Source organism: Daldinia caldariorum (genome assembly GCF_022478825.1).
Source record: "Daldinia caldariorum strain CBS 122874 unplaced genomic scaffold F4812scaffold_2, whole genome shotgun sequence".
Classification (NCBI taxonomy): domain Eukaryota; kingdom Fungi; phylum Ascomycota; class Sordariomycetes; order Xylariales; family Hypoxylaceae; genus Daldinia; species Daldinia caldariorum.
In genome coordinates, this window is record NW_025953038.1 from 971,397 (window position 1) to 988,936 (window position 17,540).

Consider the following 17,540-nt stretch of genomic DNA (forward strand, 5'->3'; position numbering starts at 1 on the left):
GTTAAGTAACCTCATATGGACCTTGAAAGATTTATTCAGCACCCAACATACACCACATTTTACTGCAGAGTGTTATATGCAAGTGTGTGTGTCTTTATATTGCTAACAACGGTATTACCTACCCCACTTCCATCAGCTCCGGAATCAGGCTACAATGCTACTACGTCCCAAGCGCTAAGCAGGGAGAGGCTCGCCAGAGCGCCCGAGCGCCCCCTTATTTCCTTTCTCCCTACCTTCGTATAATCGCATATACAAAGAAGCTCTCGTCTTCTCCCCTATACCATCTTAGTAAGAGACCACAGGCGCCCTATTCTCTACAGACTACAGACTGCCCCAACTCCGTTCTTGTTTTTTCTAGTTCTTTCTTGTTCTCCTAACTCCGTCACTACCTACTATGGCTCCTAACGTCAAGCCTACTATCGTCCTAGTGGTCAGTGCCTTCCATACACTACAAAATTATTAAAAACTCACTAACGCACTTAAATTATACAATTATAAAATTCATATCCCCTAGCTTCCAACTTACAACAAAACATATCCACTAAATATAAACCTTACTAATAATACCTAACTTATTAGAAGTTACTTAAAGAACTTAGTTCGTACTAGATGTATTGTAATTACAATTAACTATTTTTATAGCAGCCAAGTAGTCTCTAATGCGCTTTGCGGTTTTGGTACTAAGACTTGCTCGCAAAAGGATCTTGCTAACAGTGTTTCAAAATTGATTTATATAGTAGATTATATTCTTAATAAAAGAAAATTAACTTTTAACAAATTCTTAGAGTTTAGAAATATTATTAATACGTCCCTGGTATTTAATATAGTCAAAAATGGCATAATATTAATTAAAAGCCCAAATATATTATTTAACCTCGAGAATTTAAGTTAAAGAATTTTCGAAGATGAAGTAGCTACGTATTGTGAGATTTTTTGTTGTTAAAATAATAAGGGCATATTCCAACCCCTTAAGAATAAGGCTTGGCAAAAAATAAAGAGTTATTACATTTATACGCAACTAAACATTAACATCTTAATACCCGAACAAGAGTTAATGGTTAAAACTTTGGAGAAAGCTAACCGTAAAATAAAAACTACTTCCGTCGAATCGGGCTATTGCCTACATTTTAGTATTATTTAGGCTATTGCTAACACTGTTAACGAAATGATTTAAGCTTAAACGCTCGGCAGTTACAGCGGAAGAAATGGCGTATAAAGAGCTTTTGACAGACTGTAATCAATATATTGGCGGAATTCTTATATTATATGTGCATTCAATCTACTTAGATAGCCTCAACTTCCACCAAGTACGTAGCGCTATTAACTTGATGGGTTACCCGTCCCTGTGATAAGCAGGACTGGACCGGGGCCAGGGCAATGATTCGCAGCGCTGTATTCATGTGTAGTGCTTAGCCTCTGAGCATGGCAGAGCTGATGCGTGGGGAGATAGCCAAGGTCTCGCCTCGGGATGTTGGTCCTCTTGGGCGATGGGCTCACATTGACATCCCTACGATCCATCTGTGGAGTCCCAAGGACCAAGAGCTCGGGAGAGAGGAAAGTAAGGCTGTCATGCAAATGTGCGCCGCAGATAAACGGACCGACTTCCAACATAACGCGGGACATGCGGTTCCAACAGATACTGTCGAAGCTGAATCGGCAGCGATTGCGATTGGAGAAATGCTTGATTCATTATCCAATTGAAAAGGAGAGATGGTATCAGGACGTATTGACTAGCCTAGTAAAACCTGATAAGCAAAAATTAATTTAAAGGTATTCAATCTGTTAAAATTATTACCAACACATGCAAGGTATCTAAGGGTACATTCCTCACCCAAATTGTGTGTATGTACCTACCTAAGCTATACTGGTTGTTACCTCTTACCCCCAGCTAGCCTATCTACCTTTTACAATACACAGTTGATCTCACATTCGCACTCCGTACTCGTAGTCTTCTACAGCAGTACGGGTTGCCCTGTGGAACACTCAAAGGCACAATCCTACGGTCTTATTCCGCTTAATTCTAACAATCGCATCCCTCTTAAAAACACTGCCATCAGATGCAAAACCAGGGGTGTCACACTTCTGTGTATACTTCGAAGTCTTGCACAAGTACTGCTATAGTCGTATTGTAATGACCATCCCATCTCTGCTCAGATTCTGGTCGGACTAGACGAGTATAATCTCCGTAGGTATTTGGAAATGCCTGCATTAGTGTCATAATATCACTTGTCCTCACAGGTCAGTTACGCCGGAATGTCAGGTTCTCAACGATGTAACTACAGACTACCACCGGATTTATCGTCATAATTTTGGCTTGTGTGACTGACTCCCGAGATCATTCAGCCATTCAAGTCATCTTCAAGACTTATGAAGCCATAAATCAAATCGCTGGAACTAGTTAACAAACACAACAGCACCACACACGGCCTCAGCGTCACGGACTTGAACGCAACCATGCAAGATGATTCCGGCAACCAAGGCGGCGGCACACTCCATCCCCTTATCGCTATCATCGGGTTCTCGTTTGAGTTTCCGCAATATGCCACGGACTCTACGGCTGTGCTCTGTGGTCGTCACCTTCCTTACGGACTTTGCTCCAGTCAGCTTTACTACACCCTCTCGCCGTGAGTACTAGAGCTCCGGTCCACGAGGGCATCGTCGAAGCCGTAGCAAAAGGGATCATCGGCCGGCATGTGCAACTCTTCCGTCTTTGCACTACCATGATTCCAAATAGCTCGCTTCTTCAACAAATAAGCGAGAGTGGATTAGACGAGACCCTCGCGCCCTCCCTTCTTTAGGAACCACTCTCACATGGGATACAAGTACCGACGGCCTTGCGCTTGGATGGCGTGAGTCTTTTCGACTCATCAGATTTCGGCGCAAGCATCAGAGTGCCTACCTACGTCGCTGACAAGCTTTGGGACGGGGGATTTCGTAACGTAACTGGCTTCGATAAAGACGGTCTCAATCCAATGCTGCACAGCTGGTATGCGGCGAATTTTGATATGGTATCGTGGCTCTTGGGTAAAAGGGCGCCGCTCCTTTCGCAGCACCGAGATGTCCCGATGTGCGGACTTCACTTATACGCATACAGACTATCCAACCCGGGTGAATTCTTCCACAACGACCACCACTCGGTTCCCAGTCCCAGCAGAGAACTCACCCGCCAGTTCTGGCATAACCCGGACGCAATTCGGGATTGCTGTTCTTGCGCGTGTTCTCCGAACGGCTGCTAGCTAGTCTCGATGCTGTTCTAATCCTGGGCGTCCCCAATCCGCGAAGCGAACGTGGAAGATGACGCCGAGCTCCTGAGAACGCTCTGGGCGAAGACCCACGTCCCGCTAGAGCTGCGCCAGACTCGAGTAGAAGGCTTTCTGCGGCTGGCCGTCTTCGACATGCTGCGCTGCAGCCATACCTGCTGCTACGTGGATTTCGGCGGGCACGTTTGCGAGAGAGCAGACTATCTCCCCAACTATCGTCCGAAGGAACCGGATATCGTGTTTTATGAGAAGCTCGGATGCTGTCTTGAGAAGATGGCGAGGTGCGAGTGCCGGGGCGCTGATAAAGTTCCGTGCGTTGTTGGCGAAAGAGAGACTTGCCGTTCGGTTCGTGGGATGTGAGACTGGCGCAATGAGGTTGTTGTTATATACCGAATCTGATGAAATCTGTTAGGGTATAAGCGGGTTAGGGGTAGATGTACAGGTATATAATAGGCGCTGGTCGCTCTCACAAGAAGTCGGTAGTAGAGCTTGTTTACGCCTAGCGGGCGTGCTTACTCAAAGAAAGTAGGTTGTAACTAGTTACTAGAGCGCCAGCATTCTTGGGGCGACTTTAAAATTTTAATGGTTCTAGTCCATTTTTGTTGTGTATAGTATTATGTTTCCTTAGAACACCTCCCTTACAAGTGTAACTCTGTGACACTAGATAGTCTTTATCCTTTTCTTGATTGCTGAGTCCGATAGGGTTCATCTACTCCCCTGTCACGGCCTCAGAGAGTGGTAATAATCGACTTGTCCTGAGCATCTCTACGGTTTGGGGAATCAAGCAAAAACTGCCATGTTCACAAATAGAGAAAGGTTATAGGTAATGTGTCACACAATTGTAGTATTTCCAAAGTTAAACGAATGTAGTCAGGCCATGACAAGTTAAAACAGAATCAAACACCCATAACAGAGTCTCTCACATCGATCGTCCTCCCCCAATCTAAGTCTGATATTGCTTTCGACCTCACCAACTCCTAATTTATTCGCTGAATGCCGCTTAGAGGATGTCGACACAGTTGAGAAGGTTAAGGTTGAGGTTGATGAGACCACCGGACTGTTAATGAAGGAGGCGGTTAGTAAAATCATTATAATAAGGATCGAAACCAGATTAAGTTTCACTTACCCCATTGAGAACGTTGTTGTTGCAGCAGTAGGCCTGTCCACCGCAGGGGTTTCCTAGGCTAAGAACACAGTCCAGAAGCAGGCCAGAGCAGCAGACCTCGTTGGGCTGGCTGTTGCTGCAGCTGCCGGTACCACCAGTGCCACCAGTACGAGCCTCAACAGCTTCGGTGGGAGCAGCGGTGGCAACAGCGGCCAAGGCCAAGATGGTGATGGTGGTGAACTGCATTTTGGATGTAAAGGAGTAGTTAAACCTGAATAGGTGTAGAAACTGTAACGAGTCGAAGAGAGTTGGAAAGACTGAAGACTAGAGACTGAAGACTGAGGCTGGATGATCTGTGATGGTAGAGAAAATATACTCGAGTTTCGAGGGAACCCAGGGAGTTTATATACACATTTACGATGCTCGTTCCGTCAAGATCTATCTTGGCGATACTTTGAAGTTCCTATGCAGTCGGATGTCATGTCCATAGCGGCGTCTAGGTTAACCCCAATGTCACACACTAATTCCTTCTTTTCAAGATGGCGCTCTGCAGCGGCCAGGATTACTCTCTGATCTATTCGATCTGGATGAAAGTTAAGTCGGAAATGCTCCGCGAGGGCGGCCCACTAGCGGCAGCAACCCCCTTGACAAGGCATCTTCATTTCACCGTGTGACCGTGAATCGTATGTTTAGTCGAAGAAATAACCCAGATTCCTATCAATGATGCAAGCCACTATAGCACAGACAGGTCAGTGTAGCCTATCCAATCAACACAATCTCATTCTTCAGCCCTTAGCTTAGGTGTTGTGTAACCCTGCTCTTGACTTCAGCCACGCAGCTTAGGGGCTGCAGCTCCAACAACACCCCAGAAAGTGTCCCCACGAGCTAACTCCAGGTTCCAGGGCTGCAGAAGAGAGATGATCTTGGACGGGAATAGCCGTTCGGTACCCAACATTCGGTTGCAGTTGGTAGTGATCTTCCCTTTCACAAGAAAACCGTTACGGTCGACGAAATTGGTTGAATAAGAAGATTCTGCAGCTACTTTCTATGAGACATGCATGGTGACGAGTGTCTTTATTACAGCTTTATTTTTTCCTCTTTAACTTTACGCGATAGGTGGTCAAATACTTGGGCCTGCACGGAATAGGGATGAAGGCTTGTACAGCTGTACGTGCGGTTACACCGTATATTTTTGACAACGTCATGATTACTCTTCGGGACTTGCTTCCATTGCATTAGGCATTTTGAGAAGTAAGCAGCTAGCCTTATTCCCATCCCCAATGATTGGTGAACACTGGTGGATAGGAGGAGGTTAGCCTTCGAACCCATGTAAGCCTCGTAGGGGAGAGCTGGGTAACTTTTATAGCCTCTTAGATCTCGCGGTTTCCTATCCATCCGCGCCTCAGATCTTTAGTCTTGTTCTAGTCCCTTTTTTCCCCCTTACTAAATTAGATCAAGTCCTGGCATCTGGCTTCTCCAGGTCCGGGTTGTTGGAGACTACATAGACAGAAGCCGAAGATTAGTGTCATGCAAATGACAGATGTTTTCATCGAGATCTTACATAACAGAGTCGTATTTGGAGTTAAGTTTGTTGTTTACAAACCAAGTTTTAAAGGAGATTCATCCAATAATGTAACTAGTGCCAAGCCCTGATTACTTCTCTTATATCAGAGTGGTTGATTAAATTACCTCCCCATCTGCGTAACTCGCTTGATACTACCATTCCAAGGTAAACATAACCACGTCGAGGGCTAGCTGAAGGCAAGTAACGTATGCTTAGGATTGGGGCATAGGACAAGTCTGATATTTTCATCCAAAACCTGTTCTTGCCATCCATGCGGCTTCCCATACCGCCGGCCCTAACTTCTTAGCGTAGATCGGTTCCAATCTGAAAACCTCATGAAGGTGGGCACTATTGTAGGCACTAGGGAAAGATGCCGTGTTTAAGCATGGAGTAAAAGTACCCTATCTGGTCGGGAAGAAATGTTTGTTTGCGATTGTTTATGATAGATCATGTCCTCTTACACCGTCTTGGTAGTATAATTTTGAAGAGTGCCTATTCGACTTTTGGCCCACCTTGCAAAAGCAGTATTACGGGAATACACTGTTTGATACTGTTGTGCCTACAACCTTGATTCAGCTGAGTCTAATCAATAATGGAGGGGGAACACACACTCCAAGGTATTTTCAATCACGTAGAGGGCAATTGCCAAGATTAGCGGAACGGGTGAGATGCGGATCGATCGAGGTAGCCGGCAAGGAGCTAACGTGAGATGAAGATGCAGTTTTCTGGGCGAAAGGCGCCGAGCAGCCAACAATAGACTCGAGGGAAACGTGCAGAGCTGAGTGGCACCATCTACCGTCGGGACCTTACTTGAACACGTTACTCGATCAGCTGGGTGGTCCATCTACGGCCACGGTCTTCCGACACCCGGACACAGTCCGCCACGTTGATATGACACGAGGACGTAAACTAGTCATTTATTGGAAGAGAGCTGAGTTGGACCTGCATCCTACCGGTGAATCGAAAATACATAGATGAAGCTTGTAAATGTAAGCGCTCGATAATCTGCATGGCCGGTAGGACTTAATAAGCGCGAGATATACATAAGTCATCAAAAGCAAATTACAACACGAGCGCCACATTACCAGGCTTTTTTCTGAATCAAAGAGGGGCGTAAGTGCACTGCAGGATCAGTCTAGACCATGAATTTTCTCCGAAGAGACGATTCGATGTAAGACCTCGTTACAGAGTAAGACGTTAAATATCAATCCCTACAACTTGAAATAGGTTTTGTTGATCACTACTATAATGACAATCTATAAGCAGTTCTCTACAACAAGCGATGATGTTGCAATTTTAACAGATATTACAACATTAAGCCAAGACTTGAAGATTTATAGTAAAATTATGAGAAGTGATACCTAACTGACCGCTGCAATTACGCGGATTAGTCCAATTCGGACTTATGCAAATAATATACGTAACGCCGTTTAAATTTACAACTTGTCATGGATGTGCAGATACGACATTAACACAGTCCGAAAGGGACTGTCTCAACTCTCCGATGTTCGCTGCAGGTATTCAGCAACACGGCTCGATTGTGGTATACTAAAGTAAAGTCCAACTTCAAAACAACACGTTGTGTCGTACAATATAATTCATAAACATGTTAAGATTCTATACTTTTCCCTCTTCCACCCTATATGGCCGTAGAGGGAATTAGTATACTTACAGTAAACTCCAGCTTTTCCATCAGGTCACGATAGCTGGTAGACTCAAGCCACTCCACAACCCCATGACCTTCTAAGTTTGAGTGGCTTCTCATTTAGCTTACCACGGCTAGAAAAACATCCCTAGGTAGTACTGCGTGGAAACTGCTAGAATTGGAGATTCGAAGGGTATACGCCGAGTACGTATATGTACGGTGCCGTTTGTCCCCCAAAACACGAGAGCATCAGGTGATTAACATTCTCACATTCTCGCTGGGAATACTTTGGGTGTTTTCAGAGTAGTGAAAAAAGAAGATATAGACGGCTTAGTCGAACGGCATAGTATATCTGATATATGCCAACATAGGAATAGTTGAATTATGTGTTCAGCATTATAGATGAACAAAATCGTGACAACTAGGGATTGTCTTATACACGCTCTGTTGATTATGTAATGCGGTAAGGGAGCTGAGCAGAGTTGGCCGTTCAGGGTGAAGATAATTAACAAAAAAAATATGAGCAACATCTAAACGAGAAGATATTGTTATATAAAATTCCCAAGTTTAACCTTAGGATCTAGTTTAGACTATTTGTTACCAAATATGTTCAAGTTGTGTCGTGATAAAGTCAACATAAAGTTAAGTGCTGATTAAGTTTGCCAACTGAGGGCAAATATACCCCACCTGGCTACCAGCTGGCACGCATTCAGGACGTCATTCCTTTTTTTGGCCCCACCAGGCTTCACGTCAGGTTGTTTGTTCCCCAAATCAACATTGAAGCTATCCCACCTGATTGATCATTATCCAGCTGCCTGCCACTGATAGAACTTCGCATCTCAAAATATACGGGGTTGATCCCAATTATACCGCCTACCGACCCTATAAACAAATCCTACAGCGAGTTTACTTTCAAGCCGAAGAAAGAAAAACACCTCCACCTCCATATCCCCCCCTCCCTCTTCAAAAACCGCCAAACCAAAGCACGATTTAAACACACCACCACCGCCGCCACCACCACTACCGCTACCACCGCCACCATGAACCGCCTCTTCGGCAGCGCGCCCAAAGCGCCCAAACCCACCCTCACGAGCGCCATCTCCAACCTCGACGGCCGGATATCCTCGTTCGACGTGAAAATCGCCTCGCTCAACGCCGAGCTGGGCGCGTACCAGAGCAAGATGGCGAAGATGCGCGAGGGCCCCGGGAAGTCGGCGCTCAAGGCGAAGGCGCTGAAGGTGCTCCAGCGGCGCAAGCAGTACGAGGCGCAGCGGGACCAGCTGCAGGCGCAGGTGTGGAACATGGAGCAGGCGCAGACGATGCGGGACAACCTGGCCGGGGTCATGACCACCGTCGACGCCATGAAGACCACCCAGAAGGAGTTGCGCAAGCAGTACGGCAAGGTCGACCTCGACAAGATCGAGCGCATGCAGGACGAGATGGCCGACCTCATGGACGTCGGCAACGAGATCAACGAGACCCTCAGCCGCGGCTACGAGGTCCCTGACGACGTCGACGAGGCCGAGCTCGACGCCGAGCTGGAGTTGCTCGGCGCCGAGATGGAGATGGAAGGCGCCGCCATGGACGCCGGCGGCGTGCCCGATTTCATGAGGGACGAAGTGCCCGAGTTTATTGACGAGCCTCCCGAGACGAGTAACAAGGTACAAGAAGCAGCGAGGTGATTACCACGAGAGATGGCCAAGCTTTAGGTACCTACCTACCTATTATAATTTCCAGGTGAATGGAGAAAAGGGGAGTTACTGGAGTTTTACGTTTACCCGATCGAGTTAAGCGGTGTTTGGAAGGTCTCTCTGTTTTTGTTTTTTCCTTCTTTTATCATTATTACTCTATTTAGTCCGACGTTCCTATATCGATGCTACTTGAACGCGAGCTCTGCATACTCATTCCGTCATGTACACATTTATCCCGTAAACAATACAGCCTTTTCACCCTTTTTACTCCACAGTTCCGAAAAATGCGGATGCCTCCTCGAGCTCTGGATCCCCGTTGCAAAAATCCCAACCCACGATGGTACTTGTCTGACTACAGCAAATAATCCGTCGGGCGTCGAACTGCAATTTGAATATTCTAGCAGGGCTTGTATCCGCCTGTGAAATATGGGGGTGTTGTTGTTGACCCTGTATTTGGGCCGCCAATTGAGGTGCGGTAATCTGTGCTTGAGGCAGCGCTTGTTGAACCTGATGCTGGGTGTGAGGCGTAATATTAGGAGGACCACCGCCACTACCACTGCTAGTTGCAACATGTCCCGTTATGGAAGTGCTGGCTGGATTATGCTGGTTGGATGATTGAGTTGACGTCTCTCCGGGAGTCGTAGTTGCCGAGAGGGCTTGTTGCACGGATTCTCTGATGCGATTTTGGGCAAGCTGTGCTCTGTTTACAGCATTGTGCACGACTTGCCTCAGCTGGGAGCGAACTATAGCATTAGGTTCACGACTAATGGCCGATTGTATGTGAAATTGGTATGTTAACATGGTCGGGTAGGAAGCCAACGCTTGCTGAAGGGCAGCTGGTCCCTGCGGGACGCAAGCATCGATCATTTGCGTGTAGGATGATGTCGTTTGCGGGGTAATAGTAGCAAGGATAGGGTGTTCGACGTGAGTAAAGTTAGGATGTGCTTGTGTTGTGGGGGGCGCGCTTGAAGGAAGCGCCGCTGCATTAAGAGTAGAAGGCTGGTTGGATGATGTAGGTACTGCTCGAGAAGCAGAATGAGAAGATGTCTGTCTTAGGGCTGCTGCCGCGCCTTCTTCCTGGCGAAGTGTGTGTGCACTCTTCCAGACACCCTCTCTATCTCTCCGCCAGATTATAATGCTTTGGTCATAAGAACCGGAAACAATTCTCCCGTAAGGACCGCCACCACCGCCGGGAGGAAGTGTGGCTCCGTATGCAGTGATATCCTCAGGCCGGCGACTACCCGCGTTATGTGGTCGACGCCTCAACGACTGGGCCTCCTGATCGAGGTTACCAGCGTTTAAAGCCTTAAAATATGCCTGATCGACAGCCTTCGCTTCCAACCGGTCCTGCTCAATGCTATAAGGAAGATCACCAAACCCAGCTTGCACCGTACGGACGAGGTTACCATGTGCCCGGAGACTAGCAACTTCGAGGCCCGTTTCTCGGTCAAAAACCTTTACTTCATTATCGCTACTTCCGCTCACGATGCGTCGACCGTCATACTGGACACAGGCAATACCCTTATTATGGCCAAGGAAGGTCCTCTGACATGTCTGATTCGGCCAGTCCCATACTTTAATGTGTCTGTCGCCACTTGCTGAGACAATCTCGCGGTCACAAATCTGGACAGCGTTTACGGCTGCACCGTGTCCCTCAAGGCATCCGATCATCGTGTACGGTGGTTTGATAGCAGCCTGATTCATAGGCGAGTCATCGAAACCAAAGTTCCTCAGGTTTATCGGTACGGGACTAACACCTTGCGATCCGCCATATCCCAAGTCGCCGGGTCGTAAAGGAACTCGATTGAAAATCTTGATTGTCTTGTCCTTAGAGCATGTCACAAGGATCCGCTTGTCAAACTTGACATTGAGAACAGACTCCCTATGAGCCTTCTTCAGTCGCTGGATAATCTCACCAGTGGAAAATTTCCACAAAATTACGTCCGAGTCACTGCTGCCAGAGACAATAAGGTCCTCCTCGGGATCTGAGTCGAATTGTAAACAGAGAACCGATCCTTGATGACCCCTAAGAGGCGGTCGTACAAGACGTCGGGTACGTAAGTTCCATATTCGCAGTGTACGGTCTCGGCTACCACTGACAAGATAGTCCGGGTTATATTGGATGCTGTAAATGCATTCGTTGTGTCCTTCGTCTAGATGGTCCGGATGAGGTAACTGGAAGTTCGTGTACCGACCACGGTCCCAATTGCGTTCTAGCCTTCGTCTCACCGTATATAAGTACTTCCAATTAATCTTGTATCTGCGATCGATTGAATCATATATCCAAAGTGCAGATTTTGGTAAGCTTGGTAAGCTCGTAGTAGGTTCGATAAGCGACTCGATGGTTGCTTTGCCTTTGCCTTTGGATATTCGGGCAGCGGATTGCCCTCTTTGGTCTTGCATAGGGCTGGGCGACTTCATCATCAGGTTACCCATATGCTGGATAACGCTCGTGTTACTCTGAACAGAAGAGCCACTCTCCCCAGGCCGAGGAACATGGGATAGATTCTTATGAGACGGATTAGACACGATTCCCCTTCAAAAGTGCATATGCCCAGTCAGGCTTTGGATGTGTAAAATATGCTTACATTGTACTGTTCAGTCATGGACTCTTGCGCCACGGCCGCATCGGCGTCGACCATATCATAATCTTCGTCCTGGGTCGTCGGTTCCGAGACAGCTCGCTTTTTATTCGCATGGCCGTCTTCGAACGATTCTATCTTCTGAGATGGGACTTGAGTTTCGTTCATCCTCTGCTCCGCAGCCGTAATCTCGGATGGTATGGCCTTCCACCCTTCCAAATAGAATAGTCGCTCCCAAAGTTTGCGGTCTAAAGCCAAATTATACCATCCTCGGCAACACATCGCAACATGGATCAGGGAAACGGGGTCTAGATAGCCTAGAATCTTGAGACATATCTCCGGTGGTAGACGTTCGACGAAGTTAATGTAGAGGCGAGGATTTAGTCCGTTCATGACGATATCGGCGATCACGGTAGTAGGCAATTCGTTTAGTATTAGCATCGCGAGACCTACAAATTGAAGAGATCACGTCAGAGCAATAAATTATAGGATATAGCTAAGGGCAAGCTGAAATGGGAGAATCAATGCTATTTTCAATGATGGAAAAATAAATGGTTGGGATCAAATTCGTAGACTTACGAGTCTTCTGCTGTACGGACAGTGTGGGTAATTGAGCCGACAGCCATGCCGGTATGTCGGCAGCTGGTCGTATTGCCGTCAGCGACGCATTGTTGGCGTGGCTACCTGAATCGGAGGGATTAAGGGGATGCTCGGAATAACCCTCGTCGGGTTCTTGGTTTGGTAAGAAAGGATCCATCGCGGGTGGCTCTGCGAGTCTGTGGTAGCCTCGCGTTTATTGATGATGGTTTTTGTAATATCCTGTGTATCCTGTGTATCTTCTATATCTTCTGTATCTTATGTCTTTGAACAATTCCATATACGACCCAGGTACATAAAATAGAAGGGATTTTAAGAGGCGCAAAGATAGGAAAACAAGTGATGAGCAGAAACTTAGTAAGGCAGCACCAAACTTGGTCCAGTGTTGGTTCTAATGCTGACCGTTGTTGTTGTGATGGATTTCAATGTATCACCACGTGGATCGCGAAAGAGGCGACGGACGCGTACAAGATGCACTCCCAGCTGAAATAGCCATGTAATTTATATTGTGCGACAATGAGACGATAATAGGAAAGTTGCCCCAAGATATCACATAGAATCGGACTGCAGCTGTAAAGGTAAGTGGGATGATCTGCCTCAAGAAACCAAGATCAACGTTTGTACCGGTAGTTGATGCGACAATCGTTGTGGGGATGAGTTTATCGGATCCGGGCATGTATTTTTAAGCTGCCTTAGGTACTAGGTATATTAGGTAGGTACCTGGTACCTATTCCATTTTATTGGACGGATTGAACGGAATATATGGGTCACCCAGTAACTTTATCACTGAATCACCTACCTAGGTACCTAGAACTACCTAATCATAAACCCCACAGACATTACCTCCTACGGTAGTTATGTAAGCAGGTGAGGGGGAAGGGCTACCTACAGAACCTAACCCTTATTCAGAGGTACCTTCGGTTACGCTAGGATGCTAAGTTAGCACCTAAGATCCCCGCTAGTTTATTTTCTCCTCCAAACTTCATGATTGCACCAATTTTACGTACAGCATCTTCAAGGTAAAGGGATATCTCTCCAATCGGCTCTTCTATCACGATCCTCCTATACGAATAGCATCGGGGTTTTAAGCGCTCTGAGCTTTATGATTCATGTAGAGCGCCCGTGGCTCTGCTGCGCTGGGCCTATAGGATAGATGCATCAAGAGGAAAACAACTTATCGCTACTACCTCTACCATTCAAGAAATCGTCTTAATGCAGCAGGTGAGAACAATAAGGTCATATATGAGACTATTGTACAGTTGAGTGGCTACTTCAAAAAACTATGCCATTTTATTAACACCGATTCGGTGGGAATCAGATAAATACCCAACTTATACATCATAAGTATTTGAAGTTGAATATTGCCATCTACTAAGGTAACCAACCTTCTACCAATACCTATGCCCTCTAATAGTACACTAGTACGCGCACAAGTGGTCAGGTATATCTTACTTATTACGTACAATTGCTGAGAATATAGAGACGCTTCGCTCCATTCCCAGAGCTTGCTAGAATGTTGGTTAACTAGATGAATAAGATTGCATTAGTACGGGCTTTGAAGAATCTGTACCCGCATATGATATCTAATAAATGATATCTAATAAGCTGACACATAAGGGAAATATCCAAAGAAGCATGCATAGAAGCATTGTCGAACGCTAGTACACCGGGACGATCTCCCACTAATTCCTACATCGGTGTTCCCTTGCGCTTATCCTATACAGTATTGCCATCACGATGACCCTACGTATATACCAGACGCCTGTAGGGATTCGAGTGACCCCGCTTAGTGAAGGATCTCTGCCCCTTTTCGTACTGATAAGGGTCCTTGGTATGCTGGGCCGGCTGTTTGAAGTTTGATCGACTGTATATCAGAAAATGGTTACATTACAGTGTTGATATTTCGATCTATCTTTTAGTATCCGAAGCCCTCACTACCTAACCAGTAGATTAAGTTTTAAGTAAGAGAAAGGACCAGATCCGTGAGGTGCACTACGACGCCTGATGGCTTCACACAGGCAGCAGCAGCCAAGGAAATGCAAGTGCTAGAGTCAGCTGCAGCAGGGTCGATAGCATTAGCCCCCCCTTTCCCACTCCCGTGTCGTATTTAGGCAAGTTGATGTAATCTGGGGATATTTTAAGAATGGCTTGCAGCAAGGCTTCGTACCTAAAAGCTTCCGGCCTACCGGTCCACCAGTACCTACCGAGGGTAGTTTTCACCAGTAGTTTTTCACTAGCTTATTACTTATTTGCGAGGTAAGTTTCTTATTATAGAAATTCGTAAAGAAGGTAGTTACTCTTGAAGAATATTTCCATGGGCCATCTATGGTAATATCTGAAGTACTATTGAAAATAATATAACGATGTTATCATTGGTAGAGAGGGCTTTTTAGAATTAGTCGGCACACATTATTGGGATAGAATCCCCTAGAGGGAGTTGGTGGGCGAAAGCGGCTGAGGCCTGTCGATCATGCTCATTTTTAAAAGACGCCTTCTCGTCTAGTGCAACGGGATTTAGCCCCTTTAGACATGGGCTCGGAGACTCGCTAATTTGAAACAGCCAGAGATAAAGACTCCGCAGATAGACGCTACTTGATGGAAAGGTGCAAGATATACTGTGTAAAGAGGTTAGGTACCCAATCTCCAGTCGGCTATTCATCTAAACTACCTGTCCTAAACAAAACTATGAGTCTTGACAGAAAATAAGGTGCGGCGGAGTATTATGAAAAATTATTAATCGTCCGTTACAGATAAACAAATATTTTCTATCCGATCGTGATCTGAAATGCCAACTTCCAAACTCTAGGTAGGTACAGGTAGGTAGAATTAACCTTTACCTAGCAGCGGCAGTGTGCCTGTCATATAAATGTAAGGTTACTGTACATGGTCCACTGACAGTATAAGTATAAGTACATGTTATCATGTGAAAGTGCCGAAGGTAGGTATTATAAACATCCTGTCAGTGATTTAGCAGGTGTTGATAGTCAACGAATATCGCATGGACACCAACAAATTCCAATAACACTCATCAAGGGCTTAGGCATAATTAACGGGAAGAACCCATAGAAATAAACGAGATCACAAGAAGAGGAAAGAGGAGCCAATGGAGAACACTAGGAGATCAACCAAATGAGCACTAGACATGATCTCTGTGCTAGGAGTTGAGCCTCCCAACGCAGCAAATGTATATGAAGATGGCGAATGTAGAAGATGGCGAATGTAGAAGATGGCGAATGTAATGGATTTGGATTTGAACTAGCAGATGTCACTGTACTGATAGTAATGCTAATATTTAGGTACCTACCTAAGGGAACTTGGCTTTGTCTATTGAAGGCATTTGTAAGAGGATAGATGCTACCTCGTAGGACTGAGGAATGTGCGAGATGCACTGTGAAATGTATTTTAAATCCTAGGGGTAATAGCCTGTAGGTAGTAAGGTCCATTAGAACCCTAGGAGTTTATAGGAATACGCTACGGAATAGGTATAATAGGGCAATTCGTCAAATTGTACAGGTGCCTAAGGTATTTTACCATTTCTACACTTCGGTACCTGTCCTCCATCAAGTGTGCAGCATAAGTGGCTTTAAGGTTCAGCGAGTTAGGTAAATATAAGCTTATAGTGCCCATTTAGCTCCCTGACGCAACTCTAAGACTTTGGATATCAAAGGTTTATAAAGTTGCTGAACAACATTTGAATACCTACCTTTGGACGATAGCATATTTTTGACGTCTGATCTTGGTACAGCCTTTGCCCTTAGAGGTTAGGGGTGTTGCACCTAAGGCTATAGGGAATGTACTGTAATAATAGATTGTCAGTTAGTACAGTTGGTACTGTACACGAGTTTGTTAGTGATAGCCTAGTGAATATCAAGTACCCATAACATTAGCAATAAGACCACAAGTTAGAAGGATACATCGGCGTAGTGAAAAAAAAAAGAAGGGCCGGCTATGTAACGAAAACTAACCCATTCTGGATAATCGGTCATTGAACCACTGCTGACACAGAATCGCGTCAAAAAAGATGCCCCATTGACTTAACAGAGAGATCAGCTTCTTATTTACATAACTTCGCTTTATTGTTGGTTTTGACTTGACAAAAAATACCGAAATAAAATCGGAATTGTTTATTATCTTATAGTGTTGTTCTTTTTTTTTTCATAATTTATCTTGTTATTCGAAATAAAATCATACTGTAAATTCCCGTGTTAGGGCATCTATCCTGATTCCTGACGGTATTCTGTAACACTTGACTTTACAAGTTGCTTATTCTGACAAGCGGACCTAAACTAAACCAGACCAAAACCAAACTCCATTTTAGTCCCAAAGTTCTCGTCGCAATCCACTACCGTCCAGTCTAATCTACTTGACCATCCACTATCCATCCGCAATCCACACCGACGACAAATCGACAAATTCATAAATCCATAAACCCACAATCCAAGACCAACGACCTGTTAAATAATTTCATTGTACATAAGCCCTATGTAGGTACAGACACAATAACCCACCCACCTGACCTACATTCGGATCAGTACAAGGGGAAAAAAAAAGGTGCCTGTCCACCCGCTTCTCTCCAACCCTCGTTGCCCGTAACCGCCGAGTTGCGGTCGTCCTGACTGTCGATGTTTCAAATTTCTATATCGCTACAAAGCCGCATTTGCGATTCAGCTCGATTTATTAAATTCTAAAGATACCCAACTGTTAATTTCGCCTGATCTCATCTTATACGAAGGAAAACAGAGAGTGCAGAGTCATTCGATCTAGTTTTCGTGACGAAAACAGTTTCAGGGGAGAAGAAGATAAGAAGAAGTGAAGGAATAAAGCAGGTTACTTATCCAACTTCACTGGCCCCTTTGCGCGTTCGCTGTATAAACTCGACCTGGAACGAGTCCACTTGGAATAAAACCCAAGGACTACGTCCCACATCATCAGCAGCATCTCGTGGCGATCTCACCGCAACCTGTCTGGCCCCTCCACCGCGTCGCTATTGACCCCTTTGCACCCGGAAATTCTGACCACTCCCAACCAACCAAGTCTCTCGGATCGAGACCACACGTCCCGCCTAGACGTTTTGGTACGGTTACCGACCAAAGCGC

The 17,540-nt window shown here is 45.7% G+C and overlaps 4 protein-coding genes across 4 annotated transcripts; 2 read left to right on the plus strand and 2 right to left on the minus strand.

Annotated features, from left to right (window-relative positions):
• Positions 1-2,454: 2,454 nt before the first annotated feature.
• On the plus strand, positions 2,455-4,279 carry F4812DRAFT_467430 (uncharacterized protein; the record flags this gene model as incomplete). The annotated part of the gene is made up of 3 exons (XM_047938656.1): positions 2,455-2,599; positions 2,824-3,204; positions 3,283-4,279. The coding sequence occupies 3 exons, from the start codon at positions 2,455-2,457 to the stop codon at positions 3,618-3,620; spliced, it is 864 nt and encodes a 287-aa protein (XP_047793603.1). The 3' UTR covers positions 3,621-4,279.
• F4812DRAFT_455402 (uncharacterized protein) lies at positions 4,261-4,611 on the minus strand (the record flags this gene model as incomplete). Its single annotated transcript, XM_047936816.1, has 2 exons — positions 4,261-4,317; positions 4,387-4,611. The coding sequence occupies 2 exons, from the start codon at positions 4,609-4,611 to the stop codon at positions 4,261-4,263; spliced, it is 282 nt and encodes a 93-aa protein (XP_047793604.1).
• Positions 4,612-8,359: 3,748 nt separating this feature from the next.
• F4812DRAFT_172491 (uncharacterized protein) lies at positions 8,360-9,393 on the plus strand. Its single transcript, XM_047929961.1, has one exon. It carries the CDS (start codon positions 8,615-8,617, stop codon positions 9,254-9,256), a length of 642 nt encoding a protein of 213 aa, XP_047793605.1. The 5' UTR covers positions 8,360-8,614; the 3' UTR covers positions 9,257-9,393.
• F4812DRAFT_172497 (WD40 repeat-like protein) lies at positions 9,393-12,739 on the minus strand. The gene is made up of 3 exons (XM_047929962.1): positions 12,427-12,739; positions 11,854-12,296; positions 9,393-11,773 (listed from the first exon to the last, which is right to left on the minus strand). The coding sequence occupies exons 1-3, from the start codon at positions 12,602-12,604 to the stop codon at positions 9,530-9,532; spliced, it is 2,865 nt and encodes a 954-aa protein (XP_047793606.1). The 5' UTR covers positions 12,605-12,739; the 3' UTR covers positions 9,393-9,529.
• Positions 12,740-17,540: the final 4,801 nt, after the last annotated feature.